The sequence below is a fragment of the Amblyomma americanum genome, chromosome 1, assembly GCF_052857255.1.
Source record: "Amblyomma americanum isolate KBUSLIRL-KWMA chromosome 1, ASM5285725v1, whole genome shotgun sequence".
Lineage (NCBI taxonomy): Eukaryota > Metazoa > Arthropoda > Arachnida > Ixodida > Ixodidae > Amblyomma > Amblyomma americanum.
The window spans coordinates 402,821,052-402,847,133 of record NC_135497.1 but is presented as its reverse complement, the minus strand read 5'-3'; the positions used below and the strand labels follow the sequence as shown (position 1 = coordinate 402,847,133).

General features: G+C 47.0%; 1 protein-coding gene across 4 annotated transcripts in view; it reads left to right on the top strand.

Annotated features, from left to right (window-relative positions):
* The first annotated feature begins 4,272 nt into the window (after nt 1-4,272).
* Nucleotides 4,273-26,082, top strand: part of LOC144115756 (uncharacterized) — a 43,756-nt gene continuing 21,946 nt past the window's right edge. The window contains exons 1-6 of one of the 4 annotated variants that reach the window (XM_077650255.1): nt 4,273-4,431; nt 4,524-4,657; nt 4,980-5,142; nt 8,825-8,912; nt 12,729-12,797; nt 16,946-16,979. In XM_077650255.1, coding sequence (XP_077506381.1) covers nt 4,555-4,657; nt 4,980-5,142; nt 8,825-8,912; nt 12,729-12,797; nt 16,946-16,979 — 457 coding nt within the window. In that variant the 5' untranslated portion in view covers nt 4,273-4,431; nt 4,524-4,554. Of the gene's footprint in view, nt 4,432-4,513; nt 4,658-4,723; nt 5,143-8,824; nt 8,913-12,728; nt 12,798-16,945; nt 16,980-26,082 lie in introns of all 4 variants that reach the window. The other 3 variants (XM_077650254.1, XM_077650253.1, XM_077650252.1) reach the window with 3 other exon arrangements.

Sequence of the window (26,082 nt, the reverse complement as noted above, 5' to 3'; positions counted from 1 at the left end):
GCAGACCAATTGAAAAAACGGAAAGAAACACTCACAAAGTTCATGTCTGCCTGCCTTTTACTTTTGGGCCCAAGTACCACGGCGACTCTGTTTTTCGCAAACATGTCCCGACGCGGCGGCGAAGGTTTTGCCCCCTTGCGTGGACGGTTAACCTCTGGCGACCCTGGAGGGGAAGTCAAGGCTACTCCCTCATATTGCCGCCTGGACGCAAGCACTTGTACGTTGTAGGAGCGGGGAGCTGTGGGTTCAACGCCCCGCACCCTTCCCGACCTTCGCAAGTTTGCGTGTACGCTCCTCGTTAGGACCGTGGCTTTCTCTCGCGTTCCTTCTGCGTTCCTTTCCGCTGATATTTTTTTCTCTCTCACGTCTGCGAATCGTTGGCGCGCTGTGCCTTGAGCTTTGTTTGGTTGCTTGTTTGTTTGTTTGCCACGAGAACGCGGCGGCGCGAAAACCGCGAGCCGAGCAGATGGCTTGGAGATTTCGGTGCGTGCGGTCGTGAGTGAGGTCAGCCAGGGAAGTGGTCGGCAAGCGAGCCTAGGCGGGGATCTGTCGCCTATTGTGACGGCGGCCCCGAAGACTCGTGGGCCATGTTCGCAGCACCCCATCAGCCCTGCGACGAGCATCCGCAGCCCGACGCGACCGGACCTTGCCACCCCGCAGCTAAGCCACCGTTTTTCCCCTCTCGCCTGAACTCTTTTCGTTGTCTTGTCGCTCCCACTGTTGCTCGTCCTAATCTTTCGTACAGCATCGCTTTAATCTTGTAACGTTGCTGTACAGTTATCGCCCTCGTGTTTCCTTCTTCGTGTTAATAGTTTGTCTGCGGCCTCATTGTGCTTGGTATTTGCGTCGCGCCTGTGTACCGACACTATTTTGCTGGGCTTTGTTCTGTAACATTTCATAGTTGATGTTTACGTGAGTTAAATGTCGTTACCGAACTTTTATACGCCTCATGGCTCCGGTCAACGGCTAACCAGGCGTGGCCCCTATCGCCGGTCACCAGTCCGAGTCATCTTTTGCAGGCGAGGTGGAGAAGTTTGTCGCTCCACCGCTCTCCAAACTTAACGCAGAGATCAGAGATCAGAGGCAGGTTGGCCTGATCAGTTATGATTTCGGCGCCAACCAACCATCAAACCGCCCACAATATCCTGACAGAAGCACAGCTCTCACTTAAAATTCCTCTTTACTTCAAAAGCAGAGATATATACAGGATGTTCCGTATATAGGCTCTTCAGATATTAATAACCAAGCGATTTTAAAACAAACAAGAAAGACGTTACTGCCCGCAGATAATTGCACCACGCGGACTTTTAGTTAGAGGATCAAAGTCACCAATCACCTGAATAATAAAGATCTTTTAGTAAACTTTTTAGTCACTGTAGTGATATATGTTTATGACGGCAACTATAGTGGCGGTCGAATTTTTAAAGGCTATTTCATCAGGCACAATTCTCGTTGCACGCCCGTGTTTCGGGTTATTCGCTTCCAAATTCCCGCCTCAGTCACCGTAATTACGCATACAAGGTGATGCCAATCGCTTTGACTCAGTGCTGCGACTCCTTCCGTTGAGGCACATCTGTTTCCACAAGTATGTTCTGTAAAGTATCTCGGGGTAGCATATGACATCTCTAGATCTCTCTTTGCGGACACACATATAGATCAGGTTGCTGCGAAAGGTACTCGAGCGGTCGATCTGCTGCGCGGGCTGAGTACTTAGCCCCCGCTGCGGTATGCGTATGCGCAGACACGCTTTTCTGATGATTGATAAATTGTGTATCCGCGCTATCTTAGAATTTGGCTGCGTTCTGTTTTCTGGAGAGGCTGCATACCAACTGCGCCCTCTTCTGCTCTTAGAGCGAGAAGCACTGCGTCTCTGTGTGGGTCTCCCTAAATATGTGACCAACAGTGTTTCGTATCTTGAAGCGCGGGTGCGATCTCTATCCGCAAGGTTTTGCCTCCTGACGGTACAAACATTCTTAAGTTTATGCGATTCGGAGCAGCATATGTCCCAGTTTATTTTGTTTGGTCAGCCGGCGGTGTGCCTGCATGGGTGCCGGATGCTCTTGTTTTCAAACTCCCCAACTCGGTCTGTTTGAATCCTTGCTAGGAGCACTCAATGTGCGAATACCGGAAACTGTTCTGGTTTGGTCCATCACCTCATTTGTGGACATCATCTTCGATTATTTTTATCCACGCAATGTCAAATTAATGCATTTCCCCTTGTTAAATAGCATGTTGCTGCAATACTACCCGATGATCTTCGCTCGCATGTTGCAATTGCGACCGATGCCTCGGTCGGTGTGTGAAGAAAAGGCAGGCGTGGGCATTTTATTCCAATCCATTGGCTGGTGTTTTTTCTCTCGCCTTCCAGATTTTACCCTTATTTATTTGCCTGAGTTTCTAGCGGTGGTTCTCGCTCTGCTACCCAACTGTTTTTCTGCGGTGATAACTGCTGACTCATCATCTTTATGCACTTCCCTATCCGCGTCTACTGAGTCGCAGCCATTTCGAACACTCACATTTCTGATCCCTCCGCATGTCCAAACAATTCGGTTTGTTTGGGTGAATTCCTGGACACAGCGGCCTTTATTTAAATGAATCAGCTGATACTTTAACGAAGGCAGCCTTGAGTGATCCAATCGATTACCCCCTAAATCCAACCTTAGCGTTTATTACGGCGGCTCAGTTTCAAACATGCACTTTAATGTGAGAATATGGCGCATCAGCGCTTACTTCCTTGGACGATTTTCGGCATCTCATATTCCCTTGGAGAAGTAAAGGCGGATTCACACTGGCGAGTCGCGGAGGTCGCGCGACAGGTTTAAATCGACCTACTACGCTCCTTCCCCGCTTTGCAGTACTTCAGAAACCGTAACTAATTGCCTTAAATTGATCGCGCGACGTTTGCGACTCGTCAGAGAGAAACCCGCCTTAAAGCTTGGCGATCTCGCAAACTCCCTGATCGCCAGAGATCTCGCAAACGTGAAGTTTCCTTGGCATGACTATGTTACCCGGAGATAATAATAATAATAATTGGTTTTTGGGGAAAGGAAATGGCGCAGTATCTGTCTCATATATCGTTGGACACCTGAACCACGCCGTAAGGGAAGGGATAAAGGAGGGAGTGAAAGAAGAAAGGAAGAAGAGGTGCCGTAGTGGAGGGCTCCGGAATAATTTCGACCACCTGGGGATCTTTAACGTGCACTGACATCGCACAGCACACGGGCGCCTTAGCGTTTTTCCTCCATAAAAATTACCCGGTGCCGCAACTAAAGTTTTACCTCTACAGGCCTAGTCTTGCGATCTTGCCATTCTGTCGATCCGTATTGTGCTGAGACGGAAACAGCATAGATCACTTGCTTCTCTATTGTCGTCGTTCCTCATCGCTAAAAAGGCGACTGTTTGAAGTTCCATTCCAGAAACTCAGTTTCTGAAATGAGGCTGTGCATGCAGTCTATGGCGACTATCAAAGAGATGTGGTTGCAAAGTACTGCTAGTTGAGAAACATCTTTACTGCAAAAACAGTGGGAAAAGTTCTGGAAATTACTGCTGGAAATATATTTGCAATGTTGTTCTATAGTTATGACTAACATTATAATGACATTTTGAAGGCTATATTAAAACAATGTTTGTTGACTGCGTTAAAGTGCGCTTTCTATTTAACACACGTTATGTGTTAATTGTTTATGTTAATGTAACATTAAAATGGAACATGCAACATTACTGTTACTTATATACAATTTTTATAACACTATTCTAGTGTTCGGTGCTACATAGGTATCGTGGCCATGACCGGTGTCCAGCAGAAAAAACTTCGTCCCCGTGACGGATTAGAACCACCACCATCGAAAAAACAGCAGCCGCATACAGCGGCCGCTCAGACCACACGGCGACGGCAGCAGCCTTCGCGCGCTACCTGCGTGGGCAGGAATCATTCACTTTTAAGTATCAGTTCATCTCCAGTCGCCAGGTGCAGTCAAGTAGTTGAAACCGAAACTAGCCGGAATTTCCTACCACTGGCCAATCCCCCTGGGGGCATGTGCCATTTTATGAGCCCAACAACAACACATCTTCGTAGCTTGTTTCGTCTGCCAACGGCGTAAAGCAAAACATGACACTGATAACTGCTGCTCTTTCGCAGTCGAAACAGCTGCGGCACACGAGGAACAAGTCAAGCGCAAAGGGGTCAGTTACGGAATTAATTTCGGCCAGCGCCGAATGTGGGCGCCACACAACCGGATTTCAGCGAACGACTATCATCATCATGTAATCGAAGCACCGAGAAAGAAATAAAAAAGTCGCGAGCTCTCGGCTTTGATCATCTCGTGTGCTGGCGTTCTTTCAGAGCACGTTTGTCGTCGTGGCTGGTTGCAGGGACGCTCTTCGGCGAACTGTGGGCGTCCTGGATCCAAGGCTTGCTCATCTGGACGTCAGGTAAACATGTTTGTCGCCACCACAGTGTGAGGGTGCCTGCATTGCACAGTGGCGTGATGCCTTATTATGCCTTCTGTTTAAGGTGCGCGCAGGCATTTTGTGCAGCCTTGTTCCGCTGATACCATGAGCTCCGGCTATGTCCGGCATCCATCGAGATCGGAGACAAAGGGCAGGGTCCCCGAAGCGGGAGCCCAAGCCGTCTGGTCGGCCTCGTCCCAGCAGCCAGGTAAGCCGAGAATCGAAGTGGCTGGCTGGGCTGTTCTGAGACCTGTTCGCGCGCATATATTCGCAGTGTATGGCGTCGGTCGGCTTCGAAACAACTGGCTCGACGCTCGCTGGCAATCGAGTGGACTGCTGCTGTGTCCCATCAGCATTCATTTCCACCGCAAGGCGATCTCCTACGCGCGCATATATTCGGAGTGTCTGGCGTCGGTCGGCTCCGAGACAGCTGCCTAGACGCTCACTGGCAATCTGGTGGGCCGCAGCTGCCTCCCATCAGCATTCATTTCCACCGCAAGGCGATCTCCTACGCGCGCATATATTCGGAGTGTCTGGCGTCGGTCGGCTTCGAAACAACTGGCTCGACGCTCGCTGGCAATCGAGTGGACTGCAGCTGCCTCTCATCAGCATTCAATTCCACTGCAAGGTGACGATCCAGGGGATTTGCATCTGCGCCGACTACATGCGCGGCGAGAGTTGCAACCCTAACAGGCAAGCTGTCTTTTTCAGTAATGACCCAAGCATCGTTTATGTTGTGCTTCAGTGGACAGGCCCGGAAATAAGTTATCTCGTCGTCAATAGCACATGTAAGCATGAAATGCTTTACGCAGAGAAGGCGTAGCCCATTCTAGGACATCTGATAAATGGTGGTAGCCGCACTCGGGTTTTGAGGAAGTTCCGTCATCGGCCATTTTTGTAAGCTGGACCGCGCGCTCGGCTTCCTTGGGCACTCTTTGTGTGTAGCGGTCCGCGTGACGAGCGTCGCGTGCCGAAGAAGAGGTGGCGCCAGCACACCCTGCGCAGAACGGTGTGGGGCCTTGCCCTCTGCCGGACGCCGCTTCTGCCGTTCAGTAGACGCCAGCGTCGAAGCAGCCTTACCGCGTGTGGGCGCCATCTGCTCTTCTCCGGCACGTATCCCGCGCTAGTCACGAGGGTCGCTACAGCTGCTATAGGCGCCGCAGACTGCAGTCGCTTATTATTCGCGAAGCTGGCGCGTGCAACGCTGCTTGGCGCATTCGTAAGGTTCCTTTCGCTGTTTGAATGCCCATAGCGCTCGCCGGCTCTACAGCGACCTCCGCGAACAATCGTACTACGCGTGCATTGGCTGAATCACTTAGATCTGGCCTCTATACAGAGGGTTTCACTTTCCACAATTTTGAAAATAGGCTTTTGGAGTTAAAGAGCACCTTTTTTCAGCATAGTACATCAGAATATAGCTAACACTTGCTAACTAGCAGGCTGGTTAATGATATTGAATAGTTAACTGCTATTACTGTTAGGATCCTCAATCATTGAGAGGCGGGTAGTCCTCTGTAAGTAATATCCATATCAGAAAACTGTTACCCTCGATGCTGTGGGCCAAACAATTTTGGCTATTTCGACAAGTTAGATGCATAGGAGGGGTTGCTTTGCCTACAAGCTTCTCGAATGCGCATGTATTTTCTCGTCATGCAGCCAAAATTTCTTGGGCCATAGTAGCAAAGGCAGCCACATTTTCAAAATTATAAACACTGATATGGATATTGCTTATAGTGGGCTACATACCTCTCAATAAATAATGAGCCGATCTGTAGTTAAAAAGTTGAACTATCAGTTTTAGTTGTCCAGCCTGCTAGTTAGCATGTCTTAGTTGAATTTTGATGTACTACACTGGTGACAATGCTGTGCTGAAAAAGTGCTCTTCAAAGTCAAAAAGCCTACTTTTTTTTAATTTTGGAAAGGCTTAGTTAGGTGAAACACCCTGTATAGAGGCCAGGCAATGCTCTGCCGAGGCCGTTTTTAACACGTCTATTTAATGCACGCTCAATGACGACTTTCCCGTTCACTGATTTTATGAGGAAAATGACTCTTCAGTACCGTACCTATATGCCGAGAAGCTTGCCCCTATGGCGACATATGCCGAGAGTCTCTCAAGGTTTCGCGCTTGGCGCCACATTCGTGGAATCCGTCTTCATTTTGCTACTAGCACGAAGCAGCGTCCTCACATAACATTCCCACTCGCATGAATTCCGAGAAACAAAAGCGTTGCATGCTTGCTGCCAAATAGGCAGCTGTGCATGCACGAAAATGACGTGGCAAGCACTTCCTGAAGAGGAGGCTGCAGGGTCACAAGATAACAGAGATGTAGCCTGGCCCACGCTTGATCTGTCTTCTTCAGTTACCGGATAAAAAGCCATTATAGCAAACATAGGAGCCCGTGGTACTGGTGCATTCAGTGCAGTAATAACTCCAGAGATAATGGAATGACACTTTGAAAATGACATTTGTCTGATTAGCCGCCACTGTGCCTCACTGGTTATGGAGCTTGGCTGCGGACGCGAAGAACACTGGTTCGATTCTGTCAGTGGCAGTTGCCTTTCGATGGAGGCAAAATGCCAGAGACCAGTGTAATGTGTTATGTCCGAGCACGTTAGAGAACCCCCAGTCAGTTGAAATTATATCCGGAGCCCTCCACTACAGTGTTCCTCATAGCTTGAGTCTCTTTGGGATGATAAACCCCATAATCTATAAACTATTTGTCTGTTTAGGCTTGCCACATGGAACCACAGAGCTAGTATTATGGCCCACCAGACTGCATGGAGAGGCCTTAAGGAACGATGCACTTGCGATGGGTTCCGCTTTCAGACTAGTTTATTCCCAATAGTTTGCACTGGAATAGAGAAGCTAAGGAAAGAATGTGTTTAAAAACAGAATCCTGCATGAATTGGGTTAGTAATATAACCGAATCTAATACAATTTGAATGTATCTGTGTATATTTGTTGCTTGAGTGATTATTAAACAAAAGGAATATTCGCGTGGAACAACAAAGCGCTATAGGTGGCGCAATAAGTCATGGACATAAGGCTCTAGCTGTCAGAAGACTCAACACTGATATCCAAGAGCTTACACAAATAGCGAAGTGAGGGTTCACTCTATGACGGTCATCTTGTACGCATAAGAAAATTGCTGTTGGCTACTGAAGGCAACTTGCCAACAGACTAGTGGAAATTCCGAGTTGTTGAGAGAGATGAATTTCAACCTTATGCCCCCAATATTGGTCATGAAGGGAACGTTTGCTTAACCTGGCTGAACCCATATGGGTCGCTGAATCTTAAAGATCTGATGTATGAGCATTATGAACGCCATACGAATGGACCGAGTGCTGTTGCGGAGCCCTTCTTCCCACTGGACGACTTTTTCCAGCATGCACAAAACCAACTGCGGGAGCATGCTGTGTGATGCTGGAGTGTGCCTTGTTTTTGAAACAATTGTCGAAAAAATTGCTGTGTGATGTTCGAATTTCGTGCCAATTATTTGAAAACTATCCAAAAACTTGGAAATGGATTAGATTCATTTCGATTACTATTTACCTGGATTATTCGATTCATTCAAAGAATATATTTGATTTGGTTTTTCAAAATTTCAAATGATTTGCGCATGCCTAAAAACAAGAAAACCCTCACAAAGAAAGAACTGTAGGGAAGGGTAGCAGAAATGGCACCATTATGGATGTATGCTCCGTTTGTGAAATAGTGCAAGTTAGCCACTCGTAACCTTGGTTCACTGAGTGTTGCATTGTCGCTTTCGGTCCTGTGCAGTGTGGTTGGTTGTTTTTCTCGCGTTTTCACCATCTCCCATTGTTCGCTCTACGGGCCCACTGCTACATGCTACACGCTGCAGGCCGGAGCTTTTTGCAGATGCGAAGGACTTGACATTTCCGATCGCTAGTGGTTTGCTACAATCATTCCTGATAACACCTCGCCATTTCATCAGATTTCGGAATCAAAGAACGCATTTTTTGTGGAATTATGGCTGGTTTAATTACTGAATGGGCAACGTGCACTCCTGCAATTGAACCCAGTGTTTTGAAGGACTAACTTCAAAGAAATCAATGCTTGTGTCAACTTTCAACCTTTTCTCATGTGATCCCACTTTGCTGAAGTCACGTGGACATTGCCCACCAGAGAAAGGGAGAGGGCAGTGCTGCTATCGCTGGTACTTCTTCGGCCCAGGGCATGAAGTCTGGGAATTTGTTTTACATGTCTTCTGTTTTTGTTTTGTTTATGGCGACGACAAGAAAAGCTTGCACTTTGTGTTGACTCTAGTTCGTGAACATCGATCACATAAGTGTGTTGTCTTCTGAGCTGATATCTTTCAAAAGAAGAGTTGGTTCATTCTGCTATGTCGTTTCAGGCGATTCGGGTCGGTGCACAGGCACAGTCAACCACAGGCCACAGCCGTTCGACGGGATGTGGCTCCTGAGCCTACCCCACCTGTGCACGTGAGTTCACTACCTGCCATAATTTATACCTTTGTAAAGCAGCAAGTACTGACCGGCCACCATTATGCACAATGAATAAATTACTAGATGCTCATGGCACCGCTCAGCACAGATCCTATTAGAAAAATGCACATGGGCTAAGACAGGGTGGGGTAAACATCATTCCCTAGTAGAAACATATACAGTTAAATCTTGATATAACGAGCATGAATATTGCTAATTATTGGCAATATTGATTTCCTCGTAAATATTTTTGACAAGCACACAAAATTTCTACTTTATATATCGAACGTGGTTGGCCATGAAATGAATATTGTACCGTGTCCAATGTAATGTTATTGTTGTTTATTATTTCAGTATATGCCTTTTCCTTGATGTCCCCCTCACTCAATGCTTTTCGGGGCCTGTGAGGTATCAATAAATAATAATAATATATTGAACTGCCCGTTCAGATGCAGGCAGCAGGCTTCGCCGCACTGCAAAAGTGACTGGCGGCGATGTGGCAAGCGTTCGTGCCAAGGTTTGCACTTTTATCTCGCCCTTGCCAACAGCGGATTGTGGGTTGCAGTCAGCAGACATTCACACCTCTGGCATCCATTGTTAGCACCCTGGAAAAAACAGCGCAAGTGGTTGTAAGCTTGCAGTAACAACTCTGCACTCATGTCTGCTGTCGCACAAGTGGTGAAAACGATAGCTTTCACTCTGACATACCGCTTTCCACGCGACACTGCTGTGATGCCAGAAAGCCACCATAGCCGGTGCTCAATCTGCGCTTGTGCTGTGCGGGGGGTTTTTTGCGGCCTTAGGATCCGCGAGCGCCTTCGAAATGCCGCCAAAACCTGACAAAACGTCTCTTCGTTTCTGTAGTAAAGATCGCGAGGTTTGTGGGTTGTTCAATGACTAAATTTCACCGCTGTTGGGAGTGTTTTTGATGAAATTTTATATTAAAAATTTCAGCTATAGCGAACTATTTTAACACTTTTTACTTTCTCTCAATAACAAGGTTTCTCTGTAGAACTTACTTTGTTAAAGTAAGCGGGAAAATGGGGAAAGAGATGTAGTAGCGTCACACTTATTTCAAGAAGTTTTTCAAGAAAGGTGAAATAATTAGTAGAGCTAAGCTTACCTACTTGCATTAGTGGTCGAGATACCTGGAGCTGCAGGCCACTTTCGACGTTTCACGGGCGACTGTCTTGTTGGGCACCTCTATGCTCACGTGCATACTCTGTCTTCTTATGATAGATAGCAGTCTCAGATCGATTGTGTTCTCTGCGCACTTCATGGTCTCGAGGGCCCGCTTGCACGAAACAAATAATACTATTGAGTTCCCAGTCTAACCTTATTCACAACAGTAGAGATCCTCCCCTGGATTTGAGTAAGGAAAAGGCAAAAACTGGCTCATTTTTTTGGTGGACACCTCAAGCGTGCAGCACCAAAAAAGATGGGAAGGTCGAAATGAGGCTGCCACGGCCGGGACTGAAATAGCGTTGCTTGCGGGTGCAGTGCAGGACGGGACTAGAAAGCAGTGTGCACAACCTGAGATGCATGCCTGATTCTGCATCGTGGACTGCCCCTTTCAATCATCCTTGGCACAGGCCACGGCGCACTTGCTTGAAGAAAGTTAGACAGTCTGGTTACCAGCTCCAGCCTTATTCGCAGTCTTAACCACGCTGCTAGAAGTGGGCTAGATAGATCCTGCACTGGATTTGAGTGAAGGAAAAGCACTTAACTGACTCACTTTCCCGGTGGAGAATTCAAACATGCCGGGAGTGAAAAATAGGATCTCTAGTTGGAAACAAGCTTTTAGTCGGCGTTCGTGTTTCTATCTCATGGCGCTAGCCTTATTCCTTATTTGCAATCTAGGTTCCCCGCTGGATTTGAGGAAAGGAAAGACTCATGACTGGCTCACTTTGTAGGTGTACACTTGAACCACGCAGTGAAAAAAATGCAAAAGCAGTGCATGTAACATTGTGCTGAACAGTGTCAGTGCATAAAATATCCCCAGGTGGTCAAATTATTCCAGAGCCCTCCACTACGGCAGCCCTTACTCTTCTGTTGCTCCCACCTTCCTTCCTTCCCTTATGGGGCTGTTGAGGTGTTCGCCGAGAAGTGAGAGTTACTGCACCATTTCTGTTCTAAAAAAATCCACAAGCACACGTGGTTATCGGTCATTGAGGAAAATGAGCACGTGGTACTAACACAAGCCTGGTTAAAGTTTTGAGGCAACATTCTGCGTTACTTATGACACAACACATCTTTGTCAAAGAGTAATGATTATCGAAAAGCTACAAAGTTTTTGGCAACTTTGATGTAAACCTCAGGTTGTGGGTTTTCTATGGGAATGCTTTAAGGCCGTTGATCATTCCTACCACCCACAAGAGCAAGGTAACCATGTGCATAGTAGGAAATGCACCTGGCTAACTATTCTAGTATTCTAGATGCAACGGTAGGTTCTAGTCAGTTGTGCTGAGGCATTTGGCAACCTGGCCGCTGTGGTGGCTCAGTGGTTATGGCACTCGGCTGGTGGCCCAAAAGACGTGGGTTTGGTCCCGGCCATGGTGGTCGAATTTCGATGGAGGTGAAATTCTAGAAGGCCGTGGACTGTGCGATGTCTGTGTACGTTGAAGAACCGCAGGTGGTTGAAATTTCCAGAGCCCTTCACTACGGCGTCCCTCATAGCCTGAGTCGCTTTGGGACATTAAACCACCATAAACCAAACCAAACCATTTGGCAACCGGCAAAGGCACCACACTACACCCATGTGAAGAGGGCAGATTTTTTGGATGTCCTGCCTGTCTCCTTGTACTGCTGGCATGCGAGAAATGCAATAGAAGCTCCATGAAATGCTGAACTAAAATTTGAAGTCTTCTATGAGGTGTAGTTCATCATTTTCCTCAATAATTTGGCTTTTCCATGTTCCTTGCAGCGTTCATAGGAAGGGAATAGCAAATGTAGTAGCTTTTGACAGCATATGACAAAAATCTGGTCAACAAATGTTGTAGCATTTTATGGGGTTCGGTCGCTTGAGACAGTAACTTGCACGAAATCTTCTTAAATAAGAAAGAGGCTCAAAATCTCGTGAGAATCCTTGTGCTCGGGTAGAAATTGAGTGTCTGCATGATGGCATGAGTTGCTTAAAGGAAACCTTAGTTTTTTTTTTATTTGGTCGAATTTAGCACTTTTCAGATAGCCTGCATGCTTTGGTGGCTTTATCAAGACTGTAGCAGACTTGTCAGGAACGGGAAAGTGGGAAAGATGTTTTTGTATAAGGTGTACCAAGGCACTGTTTCTTTTTATTGTGCTAAGCTGCCGCTGTTGGTCAGTAATTATGGTGCTTGGCTGCTGATCTTAAAAGACGCACCATCAATCCCAGCCACGGTGGTCACATTTCGATGAAGGCGAAATGCTGGAGGCCTGTTGCTGCGCATTAAAGAACCCCAGTTGGTCGAGACTGTTTGGAGGCCTCCCTACGACATCCCTCATAGCCTGAGTCTCTTTTTGATGTCAAGCCCCATAACTAAAACCAAACAATTTTTGGGGTGAGTGTTTCTGCACCAGAAAGAAGCGCTTGTGTCATCCTTGTAGTGAGACTTTTATGCCACCGCTGGAGCTTTGCTTTGGAGTTCTTGTTGGACGTCATAGAGCAGGCACTCACTTACCCTTTGGTGGGCTGCTGGTTCATTTGAAACGCTGGTGGATGTTCGTTTTATGCTTACACACGACTGACAGTCTGTTTTGTGCAGTTTATGCACGTCTGCTTTAAGCTTAGCATTCACTTGCAGGCAAGAAAGTTGTTTCTTTCTTTCTCTGGTGCAGTTCTGCCATCCAGCTTTGCAGAGTCCTGCCTCACCACCACCTTCACCACAAGGCCAGGAGAACTCAGAGGTTTGTCGCTTCTTTCCGTGTCCCGATGCACCTGTGAGTTGTTTGCACTTGGCCTCCGCTCCATTGATTGTTCGAGCTCTCTCCCTGGATTTATACAGAAAAAGAAGAAAGGTAGCATTTCCTCACTGGCTTCCAGATGCAGGAAACAGTGGTGGTATGCTGCACCAGCTGCACAGTACCTAACTGCACCACAGAATCTGCACTTGGCATGTTGCCACAAATGCTAGTTTTGCAGTGAAATCGGGCAAGTGTTGCACGCAGCTGTTTCCAACAGGAACGGGAACCGTACCCAATATCATACCATCTTTCATGTACTGTTAGTGTGGTGATGCCTGTGGACGCATTAAATAGTTTGCTGTTGGTGGCATTGGCTGTATATAATTAACAACCAGTATGAATGAACAAACAAATGGTAAAGATAAAATTTATGAAGCCCATTTAATTGCATTTCAACAGCACATGCATAACACGATGGCTACTATGTACTGCTGTTCATGCTAGAATGTACACCACTTAAATTGTCTCTCGAGCAAGCCATATTTCAGGTCCTGCCTCCCGTCTTTGCTGCCGTGCCTTGAAATCTTGTTCCAGACATTGCATTAAAATTTCACTGTTCTATTGTCTCTCCCCTCAGTTTGCCTCCTGCATTCTGCATCTCTCTCAGCTTCTCACTGGTGTCACTGCACATTTCTTGTCTGCCTGCTTCCAAATTCGCAGTTCTTTCCAAACCGCGTGCTCCCATTTTTGCATTTTGGGTACTGGCCCAGCAGGGCATTGAGGAATCAACTTCAGCCAATGTTTCTGTATCTTCTATATAAACATCATGCATCTTTTCGTCAATCATCCAGTTCCCTCATGATCATATCGCTTCACTCTTTCGAGTGGCTTCTAAATGACATGAGAGCCTTGGCAAGGAGCGCGATACGCTCCTGTGTGCTTTTTTTCTTGCTTTAGTTTTACTGCCTGGTTCAATTTTTTATTCAGAACCAGATGCATGCAAAGTGCTATTGCGCACAAGAAGTGAGTTTTTTTCTTGAGCTGTGATGGAATGGGGTTTGGTAGCACATGGTCATGTCACTCTTGCAGTAGTAGATTTGCGAACTTTTTTTTGTTGGGTAATAACCCAGAATAGCACATGAGGCAATGAGCATCTCAACACATAAAACAATGCATTCCACCGATTCTGGAATGAAAGATTAAGAGCAGTCATCAACAGGTGTCTGCATTGCAAAATTTCTTGTTATCTGGTGCAAGCAAGATGCAATGCACCAGTAGCTGTGCATGTTATGCGGGCAGAGTTTGGGGGTTATTTTGGAGCGACTCATTTTTTTTTCTGGCTCCATCTGACCACAAAATATATTGCATGCCAGTAGTTCCTTGCAGCACTATCAAAGCTGTGATGAGTGCACAGGCAACTTTCTCACTCTGCGGAATGTAGCACCAGTAGCAGGTAAGCATACGGGCATATGGGATAGCATTCTTTAAGTGTGCATGTGCCAGACACTCTCATATTGAGACTTAACGTACGCTCACGTCACATATACTTTTTTCAGAGTTTAACGTTTGCGACTCTCACGTGCTTTAAAACATTGTTTTCAAAATGGCGATACCCTTCGAAGCAGGATCCTTTGCCTCAGACTAAATTCATCATTGTTACTGCAGTTCTCTGTACATTCCTTAGCCATAAATGAGGCACCAAGCTTTCTCTTCATCTCATCTCACTCCAGTCACAAAACGTATGAGCGATGAATTGGCTTTTATTTTTTAGAGTGACAATTGTGCCGTTTGTAATCCTGAAAAGAAGTGCGTTAACAAAAATGGTTCGTGTTTTAAGAACCAGATGGCACCACTTGGCTGGACTTATTGTTGAGTCTGCGTTTGCATACACTGAATTAAAAGTGCAAATGTGACAAATGGCATAACGCCCTGCAAAATGCTTGTCGTTAGGTGATGTAAGCGTGCTTACGCTTATGGTACATACCGTATTTACTCGCATAATCCTCGCACTTTTTTTCCCTGAAAATCAACGCGAAGTTTGGTGGTGCAATAATTATGCGGGGAAAATTTTCAAGCAAATGTTTCGGAGTGTTAAATGCAAAGATGAATGGGTGCAAGATCAGGATTGTCAGGTCCGCAATTGTAAATATAACAAAAACATTACTTTCAAGCATAACTTACCTTCTTTATGAAAGTACAGGGTGAACGTAAGCTCAAGCTGCTAAAGCACTTTATTTGCCACGCGCAACCTCCCCGTCACTACTCGCGTTGCGTACGTCCTGCAGGCAATCCTACTCTTCATCAGAGTCCGTGCCGACACTGGAATCGATGGTTTCTTCATCTTCCGATGCTTCTTCGTTGTCCCACACTAGGTGGTCCTTGGTCGCATCCAGGGCATTCGAAATTCCTGTTTTCTTGAAGCTTCTGGCCACCATGTTTACATCAATCATCCCCCATGCCTCTGATACCCAGCTGCACAGCAGCTCCACGGACGGTCTTTTGATCTTGCCGCCCGGCATCGGAGCATGTTCACCTTCGGCCATCCATTCTGCGTACAGCCTCCGGACGTTATCATTAAATGGCTTGTTCAAAGATACGTCAAGAGGCTGTAGCATTGGTGTGAGGCCGCCGGGTATAACAGCCAGGTCCGTGCGCAGTTCCTTGAACTTCGCCCGAACCGACTCTTGAAGATGGCCCCGAAAGCTATCAAGCACGAGGAGCGACGGAAAAAGAAGCGCTCCCGGTCGCCGCCCCCACACAGTCTTCACCCAGTCCACCATAAGGTCATCCACCCCTTTTCTTGGACGTGCACGTGTATACCGGGGGGAGCTTTCCTTTCGGGAGGGTCTTCCGCTTGAAATTGACGTACGGTGGGAGCTTCCGCCCGTCCGCCGTCATGCCTAGCATGACCGTGCACCTCTGTTTTTCGGCACCTGTAGTCCTGACGTGCACAGTCCGGGCACTTGTCTGTTCGACTGTCCTGCTGCTGGGCATATTGAAATTCAGCGGAGTTTGGTCCGCGTTCCATATCTGGGAGAGCAAGAAGTTTTTCTACTGCCGGATCCTGATAATGAATCGATGGAAGTCCACTATTTTCTCTTCATAGGCTGCGGGCAGGCGCTGGCAAAGCGTCGTTTGCCTCCTGAGCGAGAGTCCATTGCGCCGCATAAATCGTGTGGCCCACCCGTTACTAGTGCGGAAGTCTTGCACCGGAATGCCCTCCTTTCTTGCGATTACGAGCGCCTGGTCCCGTATCAAATCAATCGACACAGCACACCCATCTGCTCCTCGAGCCTTGATATATTCCAGTAAAGAGGCTTCGACGGCAGGAAATTTCCCAGTCTTCGGTCCACGGAAGGCCCGGCGCGTCTTACCAGTCGTCTTGAGTTCGTCGTGCTGCCGTCTCCAATACCGGACGCAAAACTCGTTGATGCCGAAGTGTCTGCTGGCGGCGCGGTTGCCATGTTCCAACGCATACTCAATAGCTTTTAGCTTAAAAGCAGCTGTGTAGCTTGCGAAGCGTCCCATGGCGAAGCGGCACAAAGAGCACGGTGCAACACGCACACAAGGCAAACGAGGCCTACGAGACACCGGAGAGCTGGAGACACCTTCGCAAAATGGCGTAGCGGTGGTGAGTGGATGAGCGGTAGCGGTGGTGGCAGCGGATGATAGCACAGTACCGCCGCCTAGTAGCACGCGCGCCCAACCATGGCAGTTAGTTGTGGCCGCAGTCAATAGATGGCGATCGCTATGACAAGCAGACGGCTCGCGGCAGTAATTTTGGGGGTGCGATAATTATGCGGGGAAAAAGAAATTTTCCTATTTTTGATAGCCAATGTGGGGGGTGCGAGCATTACGCGAGTGCGAGCATTATGCGAGTAAATACGGTACATAGCGTCGATTTATACTCCTAACCATATCTGTGTACACTGCAAGCAGACGACACACAGACTGCTAAGCACGCAAGAACACATTTAATGCACCCTCTTGATTGGGTGAGGAGGTCTCTGCCTTTGGTAGTGCTGCAAGTTAGTCATGGGATGCACTATAGGCTCTGCATTCATGCTCTCGCCACCGTTGTGGGTGAGCAGAAAAGGGGTGCCCTGCATTCGTTAGTGTAGCTTTGATGTCTGTGCATTTTTTTATTGCAGGTGACATGTGCTGATGACACCACGCCAAAAGCTGGTGAGTGCATGTCGTTTTCTGAAATGACTGTTAAGGTGCTGCGTTCCATCTCCTTCTGCTTTGTGTAGTCTTTTGCAATGACCGATTGCGTGAGCAAAAAGTAGTGCGACAAAGAATGCACATGCAAAAAAAAACGACACAAGGAGATTGCTGGAGCACAACGGATTATTCGTCCAGTATAGCAGAGCACACATGTGTGCATCATTGTGAAGAGCACAAACCTATCATGCGACCACTGCAGAAAAATTGGTGCCATTGCTTGTGTGGGAATAGAGATTGCTCTTCAGGAACACAAATTCACTTATAAAAATCGTCACTGATCTTTTTGCACGTTCCTTCTGCTGCTGCTTTCTTCCGTGCTAAATAGGTACAAACTGTTCCAGGTAGCCACGTTTCTCTGGGGGTTAGCGGCACCAGCGTTAACTTGTTTACACAAGTACGACGTTGCAATGAAATGTAACTGGATGAGGAAGTTACAGTTCTCGCAAAATAAACAAGTTGATTATAAATTACAAACCAATACAGCCAAACACTTGGGGAAAAAAAGGAAATGAGATTGGTAAAATACACGGAAGCAATGAATTTGTTCATATTTGTGAGGTACGAAAATACATGTGGCACCATTGGGCGAAGCAAAGCCTTTTGACATCTTAAAGGGGCTTTGAAACGGGTTCTAAGAAAGTTTACGTGTGCCTGTGATGTTAAAAGATGCTGCTTCATGAATGTCCTCCAGGAAAAATTTTTTTGATGTGCTGTGTGGAAGCTTTGTTATCTGTTGTCAAAATTTGAATTTCAGTGTCTTCGCACCTTTTCCTCGCCTCTTGTCACCTTGTGCACACTGAAAGGTCAGAGCTCCTCCACCGACCCCATAGCCGGAGGTGCAGCTTCGTGATTCGCTGGAGCTATGCCACTTGTTGGTCACATCCATGGTAGCTGCGTGATGTCTGGAAGACTAATCAATAGCCATCTCTGAACAGCTATACATTGGAGCGGTGCAATGGAGGAGGGTGCGAGCATGAAAAAGCATTCGGAAAGGGCTTGCCAACTTTCGGGCGTGATTGTGGGTACTCTTCTGTATGCAGAAGTGTATTATTCGGCTCTGGTACTCATGACAAAACAATACAATGATTGAGTGAGTTGATGTGCTCTCCTCGGAAGGTATTTCAGAGCCCTTTCTTTCATGCCGTCACTACCTTGTCAGCGTTGATTCTGTTTCGTGCAGCCCATTCCTATGCCCGTTCTCCCTCCTTTTCTTTCCCTGCTTCACTCAGGGCGTTCTCTTATCAGCGAGTGCTCCATGGCTCTAGGGTCTTCTAAAAGGCGGCTTCTGCCAGCGTCTTACGAGTTGTGTGGTGAAGGTTGCTGTAGCTCTCTTGAGGGGCAGCGGAAAAGGGATCTTTTTACTCTCACCTTGGTTTCAAAAACAAAAATGGCCCCCATTTACCAGGTTTAGCTAAACATGGCTTAGGTGCGCTAGCATTTACGTCCTTGTTTAGGTCGATAAGCTGGAGTGTAGGGCCGCACGTCATTGCTTCTCCTCGACAATTTCAGCTGCCTGTGTCAGATGCATTTAATTTTGCTCACCCATTGTGAGTAATTTTCATTTTAACACGAGAGCATTAATATTCCAATGTCGGAAAAATTGTCTGGTGTCTGCATCGGCGACTGTTTGAAGCCTCGCAGCCAGAGCATCCGGAGCAACTGGCCGCTCTGGCGACCTAGGTGGGCCACCTAGGTCATGTGGCCTTGTGCAGCCATCACAACCTGCCCACTGGATTGTGAGCAAAGTTCCCACTTGACGGGTTGGCGGGGTGGCATTATTTGTCACAGCAAAGTGACCACTGTGACAAATAATGATTGTTCACGAGAGGTTGCCCGGGAAGAGCAACCTGAATCGCACAAGCCCCACCGGGGGCAGTACCTGCCATCGCAGGGCAGTGGCAGATCGTTTATAATTCTTGACTTCACATTCACTGATCGCTAAGAATGCTCATACCACTGCTGACACAGTAGCCCAGCAGTTAACCGCTACACCATTGCACCAGGACTGGTAGGATGACTTGCAGCGATCTGTGAATCTAAAATCAAGTTACCATTTCCACATGTAGGGGTATTAACATATTAACGCTATTGCATCATAGTATTAAGGCTGAGCTTTACTGTCTTCTTCAGTTTCTTACTCAGTTGTTCTTGGTTCAGTCTGTCTCAGACATTCTGTCTATCCTCTTGCCTACAAGTGGAGAGCTGGATTTCCTTTTCTCTTTTGGCAGGTGGAGAAGGGAAATCCCCCTAAATACTGCCGGCCACAGCTGGCAGGTGGAGGCTTCACCTGGACATGTCTTTTTCACTTATGACCCATCTAGTGCTAGCTCACTAATAACATGAGGTGCATTCTTAAAGGGATACTGCATAAAATTTCAGGCGGTCTAATTTTGTATTCGAATAATGGTTTGGTTTATAGGGGTTTAGCGTCCCAAAGTGACTCAGGCTATGAGGGACGCCGTAGTGAAGGGCTCCGGGAATTTCGACCACCTGGGGTTCTTTAATGTGCACTGACATCGCACAGTACACGGGCCTCTAGAATTTCGCCTCCATCGAAATTCGACTGCCGCGGCCGGGGTCGAACACGCGTCCTTTGGGTCAGCAGACGAGCGCCATAACCACTGAGCCACCGTGGCGGCTTGTATTCGAATGAAAGCTGGCGTTCCTAAGTCGACTGAAACCTCATCGTTTTTTTGCACGAAGCCAGGGGAAAGCACTTTTTCCCCTCATTTTTTCCTTAAACTGGTGCATCTGGCGGTGGCGCCCTGGGAAGCTGTGACTTCACATGTCTCCATGCCTCTGCGCCCAGCCGGCTTGGCCGCTTATGTCGCAGCATGCACCTGCTGCAGCTGCGTGGATGCTACGCGCTGCGTAGGAGATGCGCTGCGAGTGCCACCGCTTGTGTCCGGAGTCGTTTGAACTCGAATTTGATTCACGCTGCTGCGCAGGCCACTGAGGGTTCGGGGTGCTGAAGTATTATTCCGCTAAAGGTTGTAACAGTAGTGCAGTGGGGGAAGAGACACGCAATGTCATGCTTTCCCAAAGGATGCTAAGCTCTGAAGAATGGTTCCATGTGGCGCAGGCGAACCTTCGCGACAAACCTTCTAGGTTCGAATTTTTATCGCAGCAATTTAATCGACAGTGACTGCAACATAAATCTTTCTCTGTTGCGAATCCTCATCCCACTGAAACAACAGTGCCTCAAACCTGACGCTTTGCCATATATAATGTGAAGTATACTTGTGAGGGAGACATTCTTGAAGACCTGGAGCGAGGCAGGAGGAAGCAGTTGTTGTTGTCCTCAATACCACGGTAATGGCGGTTGATAAGCTATAGCGCAAGTGCGAAAGCGCTACATCACCGTCTTCCAGTTCAGCTGTGCGCCACCTCGCAATACAAGGCAGTAATATTCCCTAGAAAGTACAAACCGAAAGCATGACTGCCGTGCTTTAGCGAAAAAGGGACCCAAACTAGAAGAAAATTACAGGTAACTTATATATAGCACTGTTTACTGAAAAACTGTGACTCTTTAGCACATATTAGTGCACATAATTACAGAGAATATGAAGGCTAAAACATGCAGCATTTGTTACAGGCGTATTTTTCTTGTCAAGAGACAATTTCCAAATATTTTCACTGGTTCCAGTGTTTCGCTGATTCAACCTTTGATGAAAAATCATCTCGGATGACAGGCGGAACAGAAATGTACATTATAAATGCTCTAGCTTCCTTATTCCGAATTAGCAGCAAATTCACCAAACAAACTGCCAGCAGGCAATATATATGCATGCTTGAATGGGCAGAAAAAAAATATATCGTGTTATAGTGTTTTCATGCGAGCATGCGCCATTATAAGAAAAAATGAGCGGAGAGGTTCTTTGCTCATATCGGAGACCTTCAGAAAGTAACAACGTTGGCAGTTTACTAAAAGGCCAGTGCCACGAGCATCACGCACCGGACCCCGTTTGTGGTAGTTAGGCACGCAAGTCTGGCAGCGTAGTAACAGTGCTCCATTCACAAAAACTGCATGCTGGATACTTTTAGAGCGTTAAGCTCTACTTTTAGCGTTTCAGGTGTCATCGATAAACACAAATGTTAACCCAGTGGTTGCCATGGTAACCGAGGTGGTTACGTAATGGAATAAAATAACAGGTAGCAACGTGATACCCTAGCACCCCAACTCGAGACTAAACTATGTCGATCCAATATATATATTACTGTCTGGCAGGAGTCAGTCTGGACACTCAGTCCCGATGTTCATGTAAAATTTGTGGGCCAACCATTTGCCGCAGAATGTTCCAGATGGTGTCATACGATTAAGCGTTTTGTACAGCATAAACTTACTAGTTGGAGCCTAGCTCGCGGCACGGATTCACACCGGCGACCTATGTTCGGTGTGCTAGCGCTCGATATTCGGATGCTGCCTCAGCGTCGAGTTGATATTTTCGCTGTGCCGATGCAATTAAGTTGGCTGCTTTTATACATCGTGCAGTAACTCCACTGTTCGCGCTGCTTACGTGATATACAAGTCCTATTTCAAAACCCCCTCCCCGCCCCATCCCAGCGCTGCGGCTGCTCTTTTTGTGTAGCTGGAGCAATTCATGAAGGTGATACATTGAATTGCCTTTGGCAAAGGAAATCTTTTAATACCTAACTCAAGAAAATTTGTCTGGGTCATATCAAACTGGATTATTATATCACAGCTACCACTTCGCGGCGCCCGACTGAGCGATATGTCATCCTCAAGGCTCATTTTACTCGGCGGGGTCCTATCCATGTCTCTGGTCCATAGTCATTTCGATATCTGAATGATATACAGTAAAACCTCATTGATACGATCCCGGTTCATACGATTTCCCGGTTCGTACGCTCAACAGCGCGGACATTAAAAAAAGCCCCATAGAGTTGCACTATATTATTTCCCGGTTAATACGTTCCCGGAAAACACGATTTCCAGGCTACTGCGTTTGAAATTTCGACAAACTGCGGTCGTATAATACGTTTATTGACCAACCGCACATGTGCAAACATACAAGTGGGCCGAACGAGAGGGCACGCAACATGGTTTTTGCGGCAGTCACCCGTTGTGGTGGCTTCTCTGCAACACTTTGATGCCACGAGGTGAAGCACCATTACCAAGGGCAAAATATAAAAACGGCGCGCTAGCATTCTCGACGGCCGTTTCTGCGGGGACGCGGTATGAAGTTTCTTCGCGGTGCATAAGGGAAAGGAGGCGAAGCTTCTTACGAGCTACAGCGATGCGCATATATACGAACGGGCCGGGTCTGTGAAACGCGGCTTAAAAAGCAGAAACACTTCGACAATCAGCCGCCGCGGTGGCTTTTCCACAATACTTGGAAGCAAAGGGGCGAGGCATCCGAAAAATGACGAAGAGATTTTAGTTACTTTCTTCACTGCCGTCGACGGACCGGATGCATTACGAATTTCCTTCCGCGCTAAAGACAGCGCGAACGCGGACTGAATTCAGTGAACACTGGAATGGGATCTGTTCAGCTCTTATGCCGAGAAATGCCAATCGACATTTTTATAAAGTGAAGGTGTCAATAAATGTCTTATTACCCCATCCTACAGTTACATTTCTCAAAATCAGGCGGTTTGGATCATACGTTTTCCCGGATAATACGTTTTTCCCGCAGTTAAAAAATAAAACGTATCAACGAGGTTTTACTGTAATCGTTACTCCCACTGTTACTTTCCAGGCTGTAATTTTCTGTCTTTCACGCTTTCATGCCGCCAACGCTGAGCTTACAGGCGCGACATCTTAAGTGATGCCAGCACGATGCGACGGGGTGCAGGCCGCCATGAGACATGTGACGTCACCCCCGCCTCCCGCCTGGTAGGCGTGCACGTACAAAGCGTACGAAATAACACCATTTGTGCAAAAATACATGAAATAAAGACTGCAACTTTGGATAATCGCACCTGCAATTTAATGCAGTATCTCTTTAAACAATGATTCCGGGAATAAACGAAAAAAAAAATGGGCTGCGCTCGGTGGCGCATACAATAATGACAGTGCACTGGCACATGCTACTGCAATAAAATGAAACTGCAGTTAGGTGATTCTGCTTAGATGTTGATCACTGGTTGGTGGCTTCGGGGTGCTGTTGTCCAACTGCTGCATCTTGTATGCTCTGCCGGGTGGCTTGTGCTCTGCTATTGATACTTGGTTTTCATTGTGTGACGATGTTCAGTTTGAGCTCTGCATCGATTTCCTGTATAGTTTCCTGCTTAGCAGCGAGCACAGCTGGGTTTAGTCTTCATCGTCGCTTTCGCTCACGGTCATGCACATGAGTCTCTTCTACATCTATACTTATACTGAACAGTAGCGGCTGATGCATGCTCCATGCCAGTGATAATACAGCTGGAATAACCGCACCAAGCGTGCAGCTGCTAAAAGCCTTGAATGTATCGAAAGCAAGTATGACCTTTGAACTTTGCTGCTTTCCCACTTACCTACCACGCCCTGGGAGAGCTGATCCTGCCATTGGTCGAAGCGCCATAGTCATGTATTAAAGCATTTTTTGCTCCATAGCAGATGCCAACGGCATTCCCAGGCATTCGTCCTCTTGTTTTTGTGCGACGGAATTTTAGCGGGAAGGGTTTTGCCTGAGTTGAGAGTGTTTGCATATTGCGATGACACTGAGCTTTCTTAGCTTTCGTTGTGCTTATGGCGCAACAGCCAAGGAGTCAACATCAAAATACTTTTCGTTATACCATCTTGGAGAAAGCACGCGGCTCACTGAATGGTTTGGCTCCACAGTATAGGCTGGACAAACTTGGTTAACGTGCTGGATCTGCGCCTTTGTGAGCCAAGTGACCATCTTCACTACTCATTAGTGTTTTTTAAACAGATTTGGTGTGAAGCACGAGCGAATGCAGTCTTTCTTTGAAGTAAATTACGAGAAAGCATTAGACTCAGTGGAAACATCAGTAGTCATACAGGGATTGCGTAATCAGGGGGTAGAAGAGCCTTTTGTCAAAATGCTGGAAGATATATATAGGAACTGCACAGCTACCATAGTCCTCCATAAAGTCAGCAGTAAAATTCCAATAAGGAAGGGCATCAGGCAAGGAGGCACGATCTCACCAATACTATTCACTGGCTGTTTACAGAAGGTATTCCAAGGCCTGAATTGGGAACAGTTGGAGTAAGAGTTAATGGAGAATACCTAAATAATCTGTGATTCGCTGATGACATTGCCTAGCTGGGTCACTCAGGAGATGAAGTTCAAAGCATGATCAATGAGTTAGACAGGCAGAGCAGAATGATGGGCCTAAAAATTAACATGCAGAAAACCAAAGTAATGTTCAGCAGTCTAGCAAGGGAACAACAGTTCACAATTGGTAGCGAGGTGCTGGAAGCGGTGATGGAATCAGTCTACTTAGGGCAGGTAGTGACCACTGATTCGGATCACGAGAGGGAAATAACTAGAAAAATAAGAATGGGGTGGAGTGCATATGGCAAGTTCTCTCGGATCATGAATGGCAGTTTACCAATATCCCTCAAGAGAAAAGTGTAAAACAGCTGTATCTTACTTGTACTGACCTACGGGGCAGAAATGTGGAGGCTAATGAAAAGGGTTTAACTCAAGTTAAGGACAATGCAGTGAGCTATGGAAAGAAAAATGATAGGTGTAACGCTAAGAGACAGGAAGCTGTCAGAGTGGGTGAGGGAACAAATGCGTGTTAATGACATCGTAGTCGAAATCAAGGGGAAGAAATGGGCTTGGGCGGAGCATGTAATGCGAAGGGAAGATATCCGCTGGTCCTTAAGGGTAAGAGAGTGGATTCCAAGAAAAGGCAAGCATGGGAAGGGGCGGCAGAAGGTTAGGTGGGCGGACAAGATTAGGAAGTTTGCAGGCATAAAGTGGGCGCAGCTGGCAAAGGACGGGGTAATTGTAGAGACATGGGAGAGGCCTTTGCCTTGCTCTGGCTCTAGGTGTAGTCAGGCTGATGATGAGGATGATGATGTGCTGACTACAAAAACCACGCGTCGTGTTGTCTGAGCCCTGCTGTTCCCACTGCTGGCTCTGCAGCTCAAGGATTGATGTTGCGGGGATTGTCTGGCATATTCGTTAGGTTGTAGTTGGACCCGTTGGCGGGCTCGTCTCAAAAGTTTCGTTTCATGTTAGAGCTTCGCCGTTCACGCTATGTTCACTGTGCAGGTCTAGCTGTGACGTTGCGTGCATTGCGGGACGTATTTCTTTTGTTGTAGTTGGATTCATTCACTCACAAATTCGAGACTAAAGCAGCGGTTCTCAATATTGCATCCCCACTGTTCATGCTGCTCGCAGTGCAGGTCTAGCTGTGATGTTGCTATTATTGCTGAATGTATTTCCTCTGGCGGGGTTATGAAAGTCAGCCATTACTCTGCCTAGGCACAATAACAGCAGCTCTCTTCAATGCACTGGATCTTCGCAGTTAACATTTGAGTATGCAAGCGAGGACCCTCGTTAAATGTACTCGCAAACATATTCACAGTCGTCGTCGTGGCCACAGATTAGAGGTGCAAAACTGGCTGGCTGCTTCACGTTATGCATGAAAATTACACAGCAGAAGCCAGTGTCCTCTTATCAGCTAATATTGCCTGTGTTGACGCAAGATTCAGTCACCCTAGCGAACAGCATTCTATTGAGTCACGCAGTGCTGCTGCTTCGCGCATAGCTATGGTTAAGACTTTTGTGGTTGCCGTTAGTCAACTAAGACAATTCATCCTGCATCAAAATTCTTGCGATCACAACCATGTAAAGGGCATCGTGTTCTCCAGTCTACACGCAAACACAAGTAACTACAACAGTCAACTAAGACAATTCATCCTACATAAAAATTCTTTTGATCACAGCCATGTAAAGGGCATCGTGTTCACCAGTCTACACACAAACACAAGTAACTACAGCCACTCAGATCCTTTCAACCTTAGCCTGTGATGTATCTGGGGCATAGTCACTGCAAAACAATTGCCGAGCTTTGCAGAACTAAAAAATTGAAATAAAATTTAAGACTAGTGGGCAACTACGTCCTGAAAGGCACAACAGAT